The sequence below is a fragment of the Artibeus jamaicensis genome, unplaced genomic scaffold (assembly GCF_021234435.1).
Source record: "Artibeus jamaicensis isolate MK-2021 breed Jamaican fruit bat unplaced genomic scaffold, CSHL_Jam_final contig_464, whole genome shotgun sequence".
Taxonomy (NCBI): domain Eukaryota; kingdom Metazoa; phylum Chordata; class Mammalia; order Chiroptera; family Phyllostomidae; genus Artibeus; species Artibeus jamaicensis.
The window spans coordinates 235,358-254,293 of record NW_026521842.1 but is presented as its reverse complement, the minus strand read 5'-3'; the positions used below and the strand labels follow the sequence as shown (position 1 = coordinate 254,293).

The 18,936-nt window shown below is 41.5% G+C and overlaps 1 protein-coding gene across 3 annotated transcripts in view; it reads right to left on the bottom strand.

Annotated features, from left to right (window-relative positions):
• Positions 1–18,396, bottom strand: part of LOC119049823 (zinc finger protein 850-like) — an 80,955-nt gene extending 62,559 nt beyond the window's left edge. The window contains exons 1-6 of one of the 3 annotated variants that reach the window (XM_053666634.1): positions 18,165–18,396; positions 17,477–17,536; positions 8,907–8,960; positions 8,330–8,456; positions 7,987–8,079; positions 6,100–6,286 (exon numbers count right to left, since the gene is read on the bottom strand). In XM_053666634.1, the coding sequence (XP_053522609.1) occupies positions 6,100–6,286; positions 7,987–8,079; positions 8,330–8,456; positions 8,907–8,960; positions 17,477–17,509 (494 nt within the window). In that variant the 5' untranslated portion in view covers positions 17,510–17,536; positions 18,165–18,396. Of the gene's footprint in view, positions 1–6,099; positions 6,287–7,986; positions 8,080–8,329; positions 8,457–8,906; positions 8,961–17,476; positions 17,537–18,164 lie in introns of those variants that run through there. The other 2 variants (XM_053666635.1, XM_053666633.1) reach the window with 2 other exon arrangements.
• Positions 18,397–18,936: the final 540 nt, after the last annotated feature.

The following is an 18,936-nucleotide window of genomic DNA, read 5'->3' as shown; positions in this document are numbered from 1 at the left end:
ATAGGTGGATATGCCGTGCCTTTCTCACACAACCAAGTTTAGAGACAACTAAATATTAGCAACAGAAAACACAGCCAGAACACAGAAAATTGAACTTTTCGGAAGTCTGTTAAAAACAAATTCTTCAGCCTGACCGGTAAGGGGCAAAACCAGCAGCTAGTGCGGCAGGGTTGCACAGGAAAACTCGGTCGGACAGACTCAGGGGCGTGGAATCCAGGTGCACGGAATCCAGGCGCAGGGTTGGACCTACTGAGCGACCGAGCCAGCGACCAAGCAAGCGACCTCGGGGGAAACAGCGAGGGAGCAGGGCTGTGGGCAAGGGAGCACTTATCTGACTGTGGTCGCGCATTTGTGCGCGGATAGACAAGCGAGGGAGTGGGCGATTGGACCGGAACCCAGCCAGTCCCCACAGCGAGTGGCAGGAAGGGCACGGCCATTTCCCTGCTCTGACCCCACCTCCACATAGCAGCGTCATAACCCAGCGACCCTGAGTGACCCAGCCCTGGTGAACCACTTAAGGTGCTGCTCCTCACCCAGCAGCGCAAAATACCACCGGGGGTCGCCATTTCCCCCCTCTGACCACGCCCCCACATACAGCATCACAACCCAGCGACCTGGGAGTCCAAGGCTCCGCTCCTCACACTTAAAGGGCGCGAACAGACCAAAAATGGCTCAAGAAGATCTCAAAGCCCCAGAGCCCATAAATCTAAGCGATGAAGAAATAGCAAAACTCCCAGACGCACAGTTTAAAACACTGCTGATCAGGATCCTCACAGAACTGGTTGACTATAGCCACAAATTAGACAAACATATGAAGGCGAAATTAACTGAAATGAATGGAATTGCACAGGACACCAATAGCAATGAAAAGGAAACTGGGACTCAAATCAATGGAGTGGACCAGAAGAAAGCACATAATGGCCAAACAGAAAAGAGTCAAGAAGCAAGAATTCAAAGAAATGAGGAGAGTCTTAGGAACCTCCAGGACATCTTTAAATGCTCCAACATCCAAATTATAGGGGTACCAGAAGGGGGAAACGCACAGCCACCAGTGGAAAACTTATTTGAACAAATAATAAACAAGAATTTCCCCAATCTGGCAAAGGAAATAGACTTCCAGGAAATCCAGGAAGCTCAGAGATTCCCAAAGAAGTTGGACCCAAGAAGGAAAACACCAAGGCACATCATCATTACATTAGCCAAAATTAAAATGAAGGAGAGAATCCTAGAAGCAGCAAGAGCTAAGGGGACAGTCACCTACAAATGAGTCCCCATCAGACTGTCAGCTGATTTCTCAAAAGAGACCTTACAGGCAAGAAGGGGCTGGAAAGAGGTATTCCAAGTCATGAAATCCAAACACCTACAACCAAGATTGCTCTATCCAGCAAAGCTTTCATTTAGAATGGAAGGACAGATAAAGTGCTTCTCAGATAAGATCAAATTCAAGGAGTTCATCATCACCAAGCCCTTATTATATGAAATGTTAAAGGGACTTATCGAAGAAAAAGAAGTTAAAGAAACATGAACAGTGAAAGGACAGCAAACTCACAGTTATTAACAACCACACCTAAAACAAAAGCAAACTAAAAGGACAGCTAGATCAGGAGTGGAAACATAGAAATGAAGATCTCAAGGAGGGTTAGCAAGAGGGGAGTGGGAGGAGGAGAAAGGGGGAGAAGGTACAGAAAATAAGTAGCATAGACAGTAGATAGAAAATATAGGGGGGAGGGTAATAATAAGGGGGACGGGAAATATAGAATCTAAAGAACTTGAGACACATGTTCATGAACTAAAGGGGGGAACGGTGGGGGAGGGGTGTGTAGGGTGGAGGGGAACAGAGGGGGGAAATAGAACAAATGTAATGGCATAATCAATAAAAAATATATATCATAACAAATAATAAAAAGTTTTTCAAACACAAAAAATTAAGTAGAATATTCTGGGAAATTCCATAAAGCAAATCACATACAAAAAAAAACACTCTTGAATTACATGGAGATAAGTCAAAAGTGAAAACCTTGTGCATTGGAGAGGAACTCTCTACAATGAAAGAAATGCAAATGAATTTTTTAAAATAATGAAAATATTCAGAATCTGAGCTGTCCAGTGTAGTACCCCATAAACAAATGTAATAACTAAGCATATAAAATAGGGTTAGGCAGCTGGAAAATTTAACTTTTAATTTTATTCACTTTAAATTACTTTAAAGTTAAATTTAAATAGGCACATGTAGCTAGTGGCTACCGTACAGCACAGTCCAGTTTTTTTTAATTATTATTTTATTGATTATGCCATGACAGTTGTTCTATTCCCCCCTTCATTCCCCTCCACCCTGCACTCCCCCACCCCTACCATTCCCCCCCCCTTTAGTTTATGACCATGTGTCTCAAGTTCTTTGGATTCTTTATTTCCCATACTATTCTTGCCCTCCCCCTATCTATTTTCTACCTACCGTCTACGCTACCTTCTCCCACTCCCCTGTTGCTAACCCTCCATGAGATCTTCATTTCTATGGTTCTGCTCCTGATCTAGCTGTCCTTTTAGCTTGCTCTTGCTTTACATGTGGTTCTTATTAACTGTGAGTTTGCTGTCCTTTCACTGTTCATGTTTCTTTAACTTCTTTTTCTTCGATAAGTCCCTTTAAGATTTCATATAATAAGGGCTTGGTGATGATGAACTCCTTAAATTTGATCTTATCTGAGAAGCACCTTATCTGTCCTTCCATTCTGAATGAAAACTTTGCTGGATAGAGCAATGTTGGTTGTAGGGCTTTGGATTTCCTGAATTGGAATACTTCTTTCCAGCCCCTTCTTGCCTGTAAGGTCTCTTTTGAGAAATCAGCTGACAGTCTGATGAGAACTCCTTTGTAGGTGATTGTCCCCTTATCTCTTGCTGCTTCTAGGATTCTCTCCTTCACTTTAATCTTGGCTAATGTAATGATGATGTGCCTTGGTGTGTTTCTTCTTGGGTCCAACTTCTTTGGGACTCTCTGAGCTTCCTGGATTTCCTGGAAGTCTATTTCCTTTGCCAGATTGGGGAAATTCTTGTTTATTATTTGTTCAAATAAGTTTTCCACTGGTGGCTGTTCCTTTCCCCCTTCTGGTACCCCTATAATTCGTATGTTGGAGCATTTAAAGATGTCCTGGAGGTTCCTAGTCTCTCCTCATTTTTTTGAATTCTTATTTCTTCATTCTTTTCTGGTTGGTCATTTTTATCCTCCTTCTGGTCCACTCCTTTGATTTGAGTACCAGTTTCCTTTCCATTACTATTGTTTTCCTGTGCATTGCCATTCATTTCAATCAGTTTAGCCTTCATATGTTCCTCTAATTTGTGAATAAAATCAACCAGTTCTGTGAGGATCTTGATCGCCAGTGTTTTGAACTGTGCATCTGAAAGTTTTGCTATTTCTTCGTCACTTAGATTTTTGGGCTCTGGGGCTTTGAGATCTTCTTGAGCCATTTGGGGGCTGTTCACACCCTTTAAGTATGAAGAGCAGAGCCTTAGGGGCGGGGCGGGGCCTCCATAGCTGGGTCGCTGGGTTGTGATGCTGTATGTGGTGGCGGCGTCAGAGTGGGGAAATGGCGTCCCCCTCTCCTGCTTCCCGCTGCTGGGTGAGGAGCGAAGCCTTAGGTGTTCACCAGGGCAGGGTCACTCAGGTTGCTGGATTGTGATGCTATATGTGGGGGCAGGGTCAGAGCCGGGAAATGGCGGCCGTCTCTGCTCTCTCCCGTGGCTAGGACCCACTGGGTCCAGTCTCACTGCCCACTCCATCGCCGGTCTATCTGCGCAGGAATGCGCCAGCACAGTCAACCCGCCACCCTTCACCCTCGCCCGTATCTGCCCAACACTCACTAGGTCGCTCACTGGGTTGGCCCTTTGCAACCCCACGCCTGGGATCTGTGCACCTGAGTCCATCTGACTGAGTTTTCCTGTGCAACCCCGCTCCACCAGCTGCTGGTTTCGCCCCTCTTACCAGTCACGCTGAAGAATTTGTTGTTATCGGACTTCCGAAAAGTTTATTTTCTGTGTTCTGGCTGTGTTTTCTGTTGCTAATATTTTGTTGTCTCTAAACTTGGTTGTGTGAGAAAGCACGGCGTCTCCACCTATGCCTCCATCTTGGCGGAAGTCCTCAGGACACCCCAGTTCTTAAGCATTCTCTATTCCACATTGGATTGCAAGAATCTTTATGTTGTCCCTTCAGGGTGGAAAAAAACACCCACAAAAAACAAGCAAACATAAAAAAATACCTGAAAGTTTAAATTATGATTATCACATTATGCCCTTAGTATGTATGAAAAGGCAGAATTCCAAATCAGGAACACATTTTCAAACAAAATGCCTACCATGACATAAAAAAAATGAATAAAAGATCTATAATTAAATGTTTTCAGTTAAAATTAAATGGTTGTGGCACATCATAATTTTTCACTTTAACATTTTCAATAAACTAGCTGATGATTAATACTTGTCTGAATTGAGTTGGATTAAGTCAGCTTCACTAGATCATGTACTGCTGCACTAGAATATCAGGAACCGTAAAAGGTTTAAACTTATCGGCCCAGGAATCTCACATCTGAGAATCTCACATGAAAACACCCATATAAATCAAGTTGCATAACACTAATAATTTTAAACAGCAAAACAGTAAAGCAACCTAATATTGGGACTTGCTTTAAAATACATCAGGGTTGAGGAGTGCATAGGTCAATGAGGATAGATGAAATAAGATTGGAAACATTGTGGGGGTGGAAATGGGAGGGAGGTGGGGAGCAAGGGGTGGGGGAGGCTGGGATGGGAAAAATAGACAAAAAACTGTACTTGAAAAATAACTAAATAAAATTAAAAAAAAAGAATTGGAAACATTGTGATAATTGCTGGAGCTGAAAAATAGATTCATGAGATGTTCAATTTACCATTCTTGTGTATATTTAAAACTTTCTTCATTAAAGTAATAAAATTTAAAATAGTAATGCTCTGTGAAAAAAAACTAAAAATCATTGATATCCTACAACTAGAACACTTAAAAAACAGTGTTCCCATTACTTAAAAGCATATTTTTAAGAAATTAAAAGCCTTATCTTTTCTCATATTTCAAAAAAAAATCCCTCAGTCTATGCTACTTAAAAACCAATTTTTGCCCACATTATGAATGTCATCAATAACTTCACCTTCCAGCCATGATGGAGCCATAGGGAGATAAGCTTTGCTTCCTTACAGAACCAAAAGAAGGATAACAACCAATTTAAAAACAAAAAACAACCAAAACTGCCAGGAAATCTAACTGCATGGAAGTCTGACAAAGAAGGAGTTGCAGAAGAAACATTCATCCAAACGGTAGGAGGGGCAGAGACAGGAAGCTAGGGAGGCTAGGACTCATAACAAAGCAGGGGCTGGCAGACCAGCCTATGCCATATTTGCCTTCAGATAAGCCAGGAGGAATAATTGATGAGACAGACTACACAATCTAGGGTTCCAGCACAGGAAACTACAGCCTCAAAACCCCTGGCTGTAAGAATCTGTGGGGGTTGTGGTGTTGGAAGAAATTCCCAGTCTCATAGAAGAGTCTGTTGGAGTGACCCACAGAATCCTAGAATGTACACAAGTGCACCCACCTAGGATTCAGCACTAGGGCAGCACCTGAAAGATCACAATCCACTTGTGGAAAGCAATGGAAGAGACTGAAAGCAGGGTGAGAACTGAGCAAGCAGCATCATCCCTCTCTGACACCTCGCCACATACAGCACCACACACAGCAAAGTGGGTTGCCCTGCCCTGGTGAATACCTAAGGCCCTACCCCTTACACTGTAACAGCTGCATGAAGACAAAGAAATATGGCCCAAAGGAAAGAACAGATCAAAACTCCAGAAAAAGAACTAAGTGACAGGGAGATAGCCAACCTATCAGATGCAGAGTTCAAACACTGGTAATCAGGATCTTCAGAGAAATGATTGTATACAGCTGCAAAATAAAGGAAGAAATGGAGACCATAGAAAGTGAGATAAAGGAAAATATATAGGGAGCCAACAGTGAAGGGAAGGAACCAGGACTCAATTCAATGGCTTGGAACCAAAGGAAAAAATAAACATTCATTTATCCACCTTGAATTTATTTTTGTGTATGGTGTAAGTTGGTGATCAAGTTTCATTTTTTGCATGTAGCTGTCCAGATCTCTCAACACCATTTCTTGAAGAGGACATGGACATAAAACCACAAAAGTCCTAGAGGAAAACATTGGCAGGAAAATGTCAGACATCCCGTGCAGCAACATCTTCACTGATATAGCTCATAAAGCAAGGGACATAAAGGAAAGAATAAACAAATGGGACCTCATCAAATTAAAAAGCTTCCGCATGGCTAAAGCAAACAGCATTAAAATGAAAAGAGAGCCAACCATATAGGAAAACATGTTTGCCAATGACACCTCAGATAAGGGCTTGATCTCCAAAATATATAAAGGACTCACAAGAAGACTCCAGGAAGACAAAAAATGAGCAATTATAAAATAGGCAAAAGACTCGAACAGACACTTCTCCAAGGAGGACATACAGAGGGTCCAGAGACACATGAAAAGATGCTCAGTATCACTAGCCATCAGAGAGATGCAAATTAAAACCACAATGAGATACAATTTCACACCAGTCAGAATGGCCCTTGTAAACAGATAAATAAACAAGTGTCGGAGAGGACGTGGAGAAAAAGGAACCCTATGCACTGTTGGTAGGAATGCAGACTGGTCCAGCCACTGTAGAAAACAGTATGGAATTTCCTCAGAAAACTAAAAATGGAAATGCCTTTTGACCCAGAAATTCCACTGTTGGGGTTATACCTTAAGGGCCCTGAAACACCAATCCAAAAGAACCTATGCACCCCAATGTTCATAGCAGCACAATTTACAGTTGCCAAGTGCCGGACGCAACCTAAGTGCCCACCAGCAAATGAGTGGATCAAAAAACTATGGTACATTTACATGATGGAATTCTATGCAGCAGACAGAAAGAAGGAGCTTATACCATTTGCAACAGCATGGATAGAACTGGAGAGCATTATGCTAAGTGAAATAAGCCAGGAAGAGAGGGAGAAAAGGTACAGAGCATAAGTAGCATAGATGGTAGGTAGAAAATAGACAGGGGGAGGATAAAAATAGTATAGGAAATGTACAAGCCAAAGAACTTATATGTATGACTGATGGACATGAACTGAAAGGGAGGAATGCAGATGGGATGAGGTGTGCAGGGTAAAGGGGAATAAAGCGGGAAAAATGGGAAAACTGTAATAGCATAATCAATAAAATGTATTTAAAAGAACCACAGGGGTGTGAAGTACGTTACAGGGAATATAGCCAATAATATTATAATAACTATGTAAGATGTCAGATGGGTACTAGACTTATCAATTCAAAGTTATATAAATGTCTAATTACTATATTTTACAACTGAAATATAATATTGAATATCAACTGTGATTGAAAAATAATTTTTAAAAAGTACATAATAAAAGGGAAAGGAGATCCAAATTATATGAAATAGAACATCTCCTCAACAGTAAAAAAGGGCTTTAAAATGAGACAGAATGAAGGCAGATGAGTAGCACAGAGAGTACTTTTCTCCACATATCTTAGGCCTTTTCTCCACAACTCTTGGATGGGCCTACAAGGGAGACATTATTCAATCATTACCTTTAGGATTTTGCCTCCCATGCCAGCTGGGTTCTTTTTTTTTTTTTTTTAATTATTTATTTTTTAGAGAAAGTGTAAGGGACAGAGAAAGAAGGGGAGAGAAACCTCAGTGTGGAAGAGATATATCACCTGGTTGCCTCTCCCATGCTCCCAGCTGGGGACCTGGCCCACAACCCAGGCATGTGTCCTGACTAAAAATTGAACCAGTGATCTTTCAATTCACAGGCTGGCACTCAATCCACTGAGCCACACCAGCCAGGGTGGTGGGTTCTTAACTGCAGTGCCTTTCCCCAGTTAAATCCTTACTCACCTGGGCAGCATCCTCCCACCATGTTCCTTTGCATCCAGGGCTCTTTCCCTTGCTCCAATAAGGAAATCACATCAGGCTTAGAAATAGAGAGTCCTGTTTACACGAAAAGATAATAAGATATAACCACGTTGCTGAATTCAAACCTAGTTCTAAAAAAAATAGGCAACCACATGAAAAGCAAGTTATAAAGTTCTGAAGAATGGAGAAGATATAGAGATTACAAAGAGCTTCCCATATCCTAATCTGCAAGGCACAAAATAATTCCCTAGGAAATAGAAATGTACCCAAACAATTGAAAGATACACCCAAAATTCACAAGATGTTTGGGGATAAATAACCTTACCTAGTAAGACCAGGTTGCTGTAGTTCTCCATCATCACATCTCTGTACAAGTCTCTCTGAGCAGGGTCCAGATAGTCCCACTCCTCTTGTGAGAAGTCTATAGCCACATCCCTGAAAGTCACCAACCACTGAAACGATAAAACTGTATTATACTGTTGAAGTTAAAGGAGGCCTTCCCCAAATGAGAATTCAAGAAGTCAGCAGTCTGTAATCAGAAGAGAGCCTTCACCAACAATACTGGTACCACTTTAGTCATAAAGACAGTCAAAGAAAACATTGGAGACAATCCAGCAGAAACTCATGAGTATTTATCAGTATTTGAGAATTCCATTGGTGCTTTACATGACATGCACCAATGTATGTTTTTAGAAATGAGTTATTGCAAAAGTTGGGCCCACTTGAACATGTAATAGTGGATGTAGTTTCTGCTTACACAACAAATTCGATGTTTTGGGTTTATTTGGCAAGCTCAGGGAGTTAATCCTAAGGAACATCCAGTAAAAGCAGGAATTGAAAAGAATCAGGGTATACATGAAGAGAGTTAAGAAAATAAAGGCAAAAAAGGCTGCACCTCTCACCAGGTGGCTGTTGATTGGAGTATCATCCCATACACCAAATCTGTGGGTTTGATCCTTGGTCAGGGTTCAAATGGAAGGCAACCAATTGACGTTTCTTTCTCACATCAACATATCTCTCTCCCCCTCCCTCCCTCCCTTCCTCTCTCTCAAAATATCCTTGGCTGAAGATTTTTTAAAGTATTATATTGCATATATGAAAGTTGCTAAGAGTAAGTAGATCCTAAAAGTTTTCATCACAAGAAAAAAAACTTGTATCTATGTATGGTGATATATATTAACTAGTTATTGTGGTGATCATTACATATCAAAGTAGCTAATCATTATGTTATACACCTGAAACTACATGCCAATTATACCTCAATAAAAATTAGTTTTTAAAAAAGACATTGTATTTCAGGAAAGAATAACTCACTTGGAACATGCCTTTTAAAATTTTTATGCTGAGTTGTACATTCTTAAATTCCTCTTTTGGAAAAGTACAGCATCCCACGAAAGCAGCTGGGATAAGAAAAAAGTAACTCCCAGATATGCCCAAAATAACTCCTCTTTCAATTTACTTACTATGCTGTCTACCCCTACACCTCCCAGATACATACATATGCTCTCTCTGATGGAAACTGAAAGGGATGTATACAAATCCCAGCACTTCCCTAAGCTTGTGAAACCCAAGAACATCAGGATGGGTTCAGGGCAGATATGCTCCAGCACCAGAGGGGCCCACGTACCTCTGCAGGAGGGATTCAGGCAAACCATTGCACTAATCTAAAGATGTTGGTCTGAACCTCAGGTGGGTATAATAACAACATGGCTCCATAGTTCCCCCTTTGTAGGTACAGCCAGTTTTCCTCAAGCCAGGTTACCCAAGGTACAACTTAAGTCAAAGATGGAGTCCTCAAGCTATAAACACAATATACTTGCATATGTTCCATACTTAGACAAAGACTTTCAGAGGCTTCCAGTACATACCAAGCTCAAGACATAAAAATCTCTTAGCTTCTCTCTGACTATATTATGAACCATGAAATCTAAGACAGGCCTGCCCAACCCATGCCAGAGACCACAAGGCCTTGAAAACCAGCCCCACAAACTATTGGGTTAGCCAAGAAGTCTGTTTGTTTTTTTCTGAAAGATGGCTCTAGTAGTACTTCATTGTCTTTAACTTCATTCAAAACAATTTTGTTAGAATGTATTGTGACAGCTGTCATATTAGCATGCATTCTTAAAAAAAATATCAAAATTGGTGAATTTTTTGTGTAGTTATTTTAATGTTGAAGATGGAAGAAAAAACATAATATTTTCACTATATTACGTTTTATTTCAAGAAAGGTGAAATGAAACTGAAACACAAAAAAAGATTTGTGCAGTGTATGGAGAAGGTAGTGCAACTGATTGAACATGTCAAAAGTAGTGTGTGAAGTTTCATGCTGGTGATTTCTCACTGGACAATACTCCATGGCCAGGTAGACCAGTTGAAGTTGATATCGATCAAATCGAGACATTAACTGTGAACAATCAACATCACACCACACAGGAGATAGCTGACATACTCAAAATATCCAAATCAATAATGTTATTGATGAAAGTGAAAAATGCATCTTTTATTTTATGGAAAAAAACTCAACAGACTTTTTGGCCAACCCAATGGATAGGAAACAAGACAAGAATTGAGCTACACTCTTGTACATAGCCCATGATGGGTAGGTAATATGAATGAGAAATAAACTTTGCATGTTAAGATACTGACATTTAAGTTAAAATAGCATGGTTTAGCCTAGTCTGCTACTGCTACACTAATATTAAATCCCCTCACCATCCTTGGAACACCAGAAATATACTTAAGACTTAGTTGTAGATGGCGGATACAAATATATATGGTATGCAAATCAAAACCAAAATGAGATATCACCTCACATCTATTAGAATGGCTATTATCAAAAATAACCTGGCTGGTGTGCCTCAGTGCATTAAGTGCCAGCCTGTGATCCAAAGGGTAGCCAGTTCAATTCCCCAGTCAGGGCATATGCCTGGTGTTGGGAACTGCCCTGCCTGGTTTCAGAAGCTGTAACCGCTCCCCCTCCCCATGGCTAAGGCTGAGTGAGTGACCTTCTGACAATAAGCCACTAAGGAGACAAAGCTTATCTTCCTGACTGGAGCGCTGCTTCTGCTTCTTTTACTTCATTATGCCTGGTCCTCAATGCTTGATCTGTTAGCCAAGCACAGGTAAGGTTCCTCAAGGGAGGGATGACCTAAGATAGGCATGATCATGGGGAGGCCCCAGAGAAGGACTTGGGGAGCTATAGCAAAAGGGGGTGATAGACCCTCACCCCTCAGCTTTGACATAGCCTGAGTCCTCATTCTGTCTTCAAGAAGTCTTCTAATCTCTTGGCTGCCTTACTTCCACTGCCTGATTTAAGCCCAAAACAGTGACAGAGGGGAGTCAGGCCTATGCTGCAAAGGGTGGGTTCCCTAGGGTGATCAGGCCTAAGAAAGAATGTATAAACTCCTGTGAAACCTGCTTTGTTTAGAATGCTCTCAATTAAATGATAGAGGTCCCAGCAGGAAATAAGTTTGCTTCCCAAAGTTTTGTAGCCCTTTAAATAATAGACCCTGACTTAGAATAGGCCCTGAGAGTTCTTTGTATATTATCTATTCTTTGATCCTTACTTCTTGACAATGATTGATGAGCTTTATGTGTATTCCTGTGCAAAATGAACCTAATAAAAGCCCACTGAGGCCCTGGCTGGTATAGCTCAGTGGATTAAACACAGGTCTGCGAACCGAGAATCGAAGTTCGATTCCCAGTCAGGGCACATGCCTGGGTTGCAGGCTGGTTCCCTGCAGGCCAGTTCCCAGCAGGGGATGCATGAAAGGCAACCACACACTGATGTTTCTCTCCTTCTCTCCTTCCCCTCTAAAGATAAATAAATAAAATCTTAAAAAAAAAAAGGTTTTACCCTTTCTATTCAATTTCTACATATTGATCATGAGGACTTAAAAATGAGAGTTAATTAGCTCATTATTCAGTAATGCATTATTTAGGGACTAAAAGTTCAACGAATATTTGTGTTATAATGTAAATACATTAGCATGGGCTTAAATAAAGATCTGAAACTCAAAAAAAAAAAGCCCATTGAGAAAAAGGCTCTTGGCCCTTCTCTTTTGAGAGATCGGCCACCTTTCTTCCCCAAGCAGATCATGTCTTGGTAGACTTATTCTCATCCATGGCGGCCAGGGGGTTCTTGCAGGTGGAGCTCCCCTACAGCCTGGATTACAGGGAAGGTCCCTGGTGTGGAGTGTGGGAGAGGCCACTGATCGAGTATCTCTCATACACTGATGTTTCTCTCCCTCAATTTCTCCCTCTCTAAAAGTAACTAAATAAAATCTTTAAAAAAAAATGTTGGCAAGAATGTGGAAAATAGGAACACTTGTGCACTACTGGTGAGAATGTAAATTGGTACAGCCACAATGGAAAATCATATAAAGTTTCTTCAAAAAATTCAAAATAGCCCTGGCTGGTGTGGCTCAGTAGATTGAACGCGGGCCTGTGAACCAAAGGATCACGGTTTGATTCCCAACCGTGGGAATCAAGATTCTTCCAGCCAAGATTCCCAGTTAGGGCACATGCCTGGGTTACAGGTCAGTTCCCAGCAGGGGACACATGAGAGGCAACCATACATTGAAATTTCTCTCCCTCTCTCCTTCTCTTTCCCTCTAAATATAAATAAATAAAATATTTTTAAAAAATTCAAAATAGAACTACCATACAATCCAGCAATTCCACCTCTGGGTATTTATTTGAAAAAATCAAATACAATGGAAAAGGTATTTGTACCCCATGTTCACTGCTGCATCATTTCTGTTAGCCAAGACATGGAAACAACTTCAGTGTCCATCAATGAATGAATGGACATATGTATAAAAGAAGAAAATCCTGACACTTGCAACAACATGGATGGACCTTGAACATATTATGCTAAGTGAAATAAGTCAGACAAAGAAAGATAAACACCATACAATTTCACTTACATGTGGCATTTAAAGAAACAAAACAAAAAATGCATAAATACAGAGAACAGATTGGTGATTGCCAAAGGTTAAAAGAGTAGAGAGTGGACAAAATAGGTGAAGGTGGTCAAAAAGTACAAACTTCCAGTCATAAAATAAATAAGTCCTAGGGTTGTAATTTAAAGCACAGTGACTTAATCAATAATACTGTATATTGAAAGTTGCTAAGAGAATACATCTTAAAAGATCTCATCACATGAAAAAAATTGTAGTTCTCTGTAGTGATAGACAGTAACTAGACTCATTGAGGTGACTATTTCACAATATATACAAATGTTGAAACTAATGTTATATATCAATTACATGTCCACAAAAAAATAATAATAGCTATGAAGAAAAGTAAAATAAAACAGGGGCAAAAGAAAGTGTGTTGGTTGAGATGCTATTCTATATAGGGTAGTCAAGGAATATTTTTCCAATCTGGAGACAGATGAGGAAAGTCTTGAGGAAGTTAAGGAGTAAATGATGCAGATATCAGGAATAAGAAAATTCCTGGACTTCCGGCCAAGATGAAGGCATAGGTAGACACACTGTGCCTCCTCACACAACCAAAATAAGGACAATAAAAATTTAGAAACAAAAAAACAACCAGTACTGACAGAAAATTGAACTGCATGGAAGTCTAACAACCAAGCAGTTAAAACAGAAACATTCATCCAGTCCGGTAGGAGGGGCGGAGTTGGGCAGCCAGGTGAAGAGGGGTCACCACAAAAAAAGTGGTGGCTGGCGGACCCTGGGCAGGGGGTGGCAGCAGGCAGACCGAGGGAGGCAGTTGGCTGATGGGGCGGTCCCACATTCACGTGCAGATAAACCAGAAGAAACTGGGGAGCAAGACAGACCATACAACCCAGGACTCCAGCACGGGGAAATAAAGCTCAAAACACCAACTAAAAACACCTGTGGTGGTTGAAGTGCGGAGAGACTCCCAGCCTCACAGGAAAGTTCTTTGGAGAGACCCACAGGGTCCTAAAACGTACACAAGTCCACCCACATAGAAACCAGAACCAGAAGGGCCCAGTTTGCATGGGGGAAGCTTCGGAAGGGACTGAAAGGAAGGAACTGAAATCTGGCAGAGAGGAGCAAGCGCCATTGTTCCCTCTCTGACCCCTGCCCCACATACAGCATCACAACCCAGCAACTAAGTAGACTTGCCTGGGCAAACATCTAAGGCTCCGCCCCTCATAGCATAACAGGGGTGTCAAGACCAAAAAAAAAAAAAAAGGCCCAAATGGAAGAACAGATCAAAGCTCCAGAACAAATACAACTAAGCAACAAAACAACAGCCAACCTATCCAGACGCACAGTTCAAAGCACTGGTGATTAGGATACTCACAGAATTGGTTGAATTTGGTTGCAAACTAGAAGAAAAAAGGAAGGCTACCCTAAGTGAAATGAAGGAAAATGAACAAGGAACAAATAGTGATGGGAAGGAAACTGGGACTCAAATCAATGCAGTGGGCCAGAAAGTAGAAAGAAACAACCAGACAGGAAAAAACAAAGAAACAAGAATTCAAAAAAATGAGGTGAGGCTTAGGAACCTCCAGGACATCTTTAAACGCTCCAACATACGAATTATAGGGGTACCAAAAAGGGAAGAGGAAGAGCAACAAGTGGAAAGCGTATGTGAACAAATAATAAAGGAGAACTTCCCCAATCTGACAAAGGAAATAGACTTCCAGGATGTCCAGGAAGTTGAGAGACTCCCAAAGAAGTTGGACCCAAGAAGGAACACACCAAGGCACATCATAATTACATTACCCAAGATTAAAATGAAGACAAGAATCCTAGAAGCAGCAAGAGATAAGGAGACAATTACCTACAAAGGAGTTCCCATAAGGCTATCAGCTGATTTCTCAAAAGGGACCTTACAGGCAAGAAGGGGCTGGAAAGAAGTATTCCAAGTCATGAAAGGCAAGGACCTACATCCAAGATTGCTCCATCTAGCAAAGCTTTCATTTAGAATGGAAGGGCAGATAAAGTGCCTCTCAGATAAGTTCAAGTTAAAGGAGTTCATCATTACCAAGCCTTTATTATATGAAAAGTTAAAGGGACTTACCTGGGGAAAAGAAGATAAAAAAGATGAACAGTGAAAGGACAGCAAACTCACAGTTATTAACAACCACACTTAAAACAAAAACAAACTAAGCAAACAGCTAGAACAGGAACAGAACCACAGAAATGGAGATCACATGGAGGGTTAGCAACAGGGGAGTGGGAGGAGGAGAGAGAGGAAAAGGTACAGGTAAGTATCATAGATGGTAGGTAGAAAATAGACAGGAGGAGGGCAAGAATAGTATGGGAAATGCAGAAGCTAAAAAAATTACAACACATGGACATGAACTAAAGGGGGAATGTGGGTGGGAGAGGGTGTGCAGGGTGGAGGGGAGTGAAGGGGGGAAATGGGACAACTGTAATAGCACAATCAATAAAATATACTTTTTAAAAAAGAAAGACCTGCGAACCAGACAATCGCGGTTCGATTCCCAGTCAGGGCACATGCCTGGGTTGCAGACCAGTTCCCTGCAGGCCAATTCCCAGCAGGGGACGCATGAAAGGCAACCATACATTGATGTTTCTCTCCCTCTCTCCTTCCCTTCCCCTCTAAAGATAAATAAATAAAATCTTAAAAAAAAAAAAAAAAAGAAAGAAAGAAAGAAAAGAAAATTCCTAGCAGGGCAATCAGCAAGCTCAAATGCATAGGGGACAGAATTGAATGTCAAAAATATTACAGAAGATAAAAGTCAGGGAGGTAACAGAGATAGATTACATCTGGGTATGGTAAACCACTATAGAAACTTTGCTCTTTATTCTGAGTAAGATGGAAAGCCACAGAAAGTTTTAAGTCAAGCAATAACATAATCTAACTTACAGTTTGGGAAAATTACACTGGTTGCTCTGCTAAAAAAGAAAGGCAGGCCATGAAGGAAGTAGGGAGATCAGTTAATAGTCTATGACAACAGATCAAATGAAAGAAGACTGTGGCCTAGACATAGACCAGATAAACTTTCACATGCAAGGCTTCCAAATTCTGAATTCCCCTCACTCACCTGGGCATAGGCTTATCACCTTTCTCTCCACTATCTGGAACTACCCTTGTTTCCAATAATAAATAAGTCTAGCTACAACTCAAACTATAGATTTTTATAACCTAATTAATTACTGTGTTAAGTTTAGAATGTCAGATATTGCCTATGTACATGCTGTCTACTTACAACATTTGGATTACCTTATCTTTCCTCTCATTGCTCCTTCCCTATTTCCACTCCCACCAGGGCAATATGGAAGCACAAGCCTCTGGAGAAGAAAATTTTTGCCATCTCAGAGGAGGGAAGTATTCTTGGATATAGTCATCATCTGCTAGGTGGAGGGCAAAAGGCTAAATCCTGTTCAGAGGGATTTTTTTTCAAGGATGTAATATAAGAGAAGGAAAGAAACCTAGTTTTGCTCATTGAGTGTTCATAATCTGCCTTTTATGACATCTTTTTGTCATGTGAATCTCAAAGAAGTATCTGAAGAGCTTAACTCTATCTAAGAATTGCTTTGCAATTTACCGATCTGAAAATTGTGTTCCAAAGCTTTGTCATTCTGAAGACCTCAAATTCCTTTGGCCCTTTTACATATACTTCCCTTCCTAAAAAATAGGGAGGTAGATTTAAATAACAATTTCTTGACCATTTCTATTTACTTTAGTGTTGCTTAATGTCAGTCATAAAATGCGTATGCTATATCTCAAATGTAGTTTTAATTAGCTGTATAAAATGCCATCTTATATGGGGTTTACTTAAAATTTCCCTATTTATGAAAACTAATTTTAGATACTATTATCTTAAGTCTTGTCCCAACATGTTATAGTCTCTATCCATGGTTCTACCTTTTTTATAGCCCTTAATGAATAGCATTACAATCTTCCTTCCCTTTAGAAATTCAATGATGGAATCCAAGGATTCTAGGTTGAGAACCCTAAGAGGACCATTTGAGTATTTAATTCCAAATAGACCTGAAAATTGATTCAGGGCTTACTCACAGATTACCTGGCAAATCCCTGGTGCCATTGGTAAAGAACTCTTTGATCAATCCCCTAATCTCACTCAAACTGCAAAAATAATGGCAAAGTGAAAGATCCTGTCACCTACTTGAACTGAGACTAACCAACATCATCCCATAAGCTCTGTGGTTTTCGATAACAGGACTGTGATGTGTGATGTTACATATGCACTAATCTTATTTTCAACAATTCAGTTATTATGATACAGCTTTTATATTTGCCTCTTAGAGATCTGGCACACAGGAGAAACTGTCACAATAAAACTAAGATGAAAGGGATAGATAGGAAACTGGGTTTTGGTTCTAATCCCAAGGTCCCCCCATTATGTATCTAAATGGGAAGTAGTAAGGACAACGTCTATTAATTAGGTTTTGATTACTGGAAATTGCCAGAAGAGGAAAAAAATTACACCCTAAAAAACAATAAAGATCTCAGGGAAGAAAGAAAAACTTCAAAGCACCTTGAGCTTGGTCTTTGAATGTTCAATAACCATTTTTTCTTCTTCCTCTTAATGACAGAACTGTGGAAAGAAAAAATTGATGAGACACTTGGCTTTTCAATCCCACACTTCCTCTAGCCCCTCTTCTACCCAAACATACATAAAGAGTAAGACCAGGGAAAAATGAAGAGTACAACCCAATCTACTTACAGGATGAGGCAGTCTCCTAGGTAAAGAAAGCGGTGAAGTCACACTCACAGGGTCCCAACCCTTCATCCCCATGTGTACCATAGGTACATAGTGCTATACCTAGTTTCCTGGTTACTTAGAACCCCATATGAGCACGTAGGGGACTCACAAAATCCCAAACCCACTATCACAGGCTTCCCCACATCCACCTACCCATTGCCCCACAACCCATCACAATCTCACACAAATACACACACAAGGGGTCACACTACTTGCACCTGCACAGTCACAGGCGCCTAATACCACACACTCACAGACCAGACTTCCGACTCCCACACACACGGTGCGCTGCACAATCACACACCCAACACAGGGACACACAATTCCAACATCCCGGTGCACAATGGCGCAGCCATGCAGTCATTCGCACATTCCCACTGTGGGTATACACAGCCACAAGCACTCCATTCCATCACCCAGAGACTGTATGCTATCACCACATGCAGTCACAATCACATACCAGGAAGACAGTAATAATCTGTCTCTCACACACAGACGATCTCCTCTCCGTCAGCTCCCTTCGGGCACGAAAGAACCCGCCCGCCAGCCAGCTCCAGACACTAAAGGCCGGGACCGGACTCCTCACCCTAGTCCTCCCCTAGTTCCGATCTGGTGCAAACTAGCCAAGTTGCACCGGGATCTAAAGGGTCCAGAGGAGGTAAGACCTCGTGGCCAACCGGCCCGCCACTCCAGCGGAAAGCCCGCGGAACGTGAGCCAGCCTGCAGAGTCCTCTGGGAAATGTAGTCCAGAGGCGGACCACAGCAGCCCGCCCCAGCCGGCCCCAACCCCGCCCCGCAATTCCTCTCAGAGCGGAAGGGTGTTTGAGCTGTCTACCCTTTATCCACACCAAATCCGACAGCAAGGACCCAACGCTTGAACTGCTCTCACGTGGAGCGGGTTTGCTTGACAGAGTTGCCCGTCTTACTCGTTGCTGGCAGCCTGGTTACGGCTAGTTTAGAAAGGACAAGGCGGCCAGTTCCCGGCAGAAGTACCTTCGAGCCACAGACCCTATGGGAAATGTAGTCCGAGCAAAAAAGCAGCCGCTGGAATTCAAGCTGATTCCTGTCAGTCAGCCTTAAGCCTAGTTTGCAGAGGCCGAGTTCCAAAGAAGCAGATAGAAGGTTCAGTATGGGACTGAAAGATAATAAGTAAACAGCCAGTACATGATTATCTTAGGAGTTTCCTTCTCCTCTTTCTAATGATCAGTCTCTAGTTTCCTAGTGCTTATGAC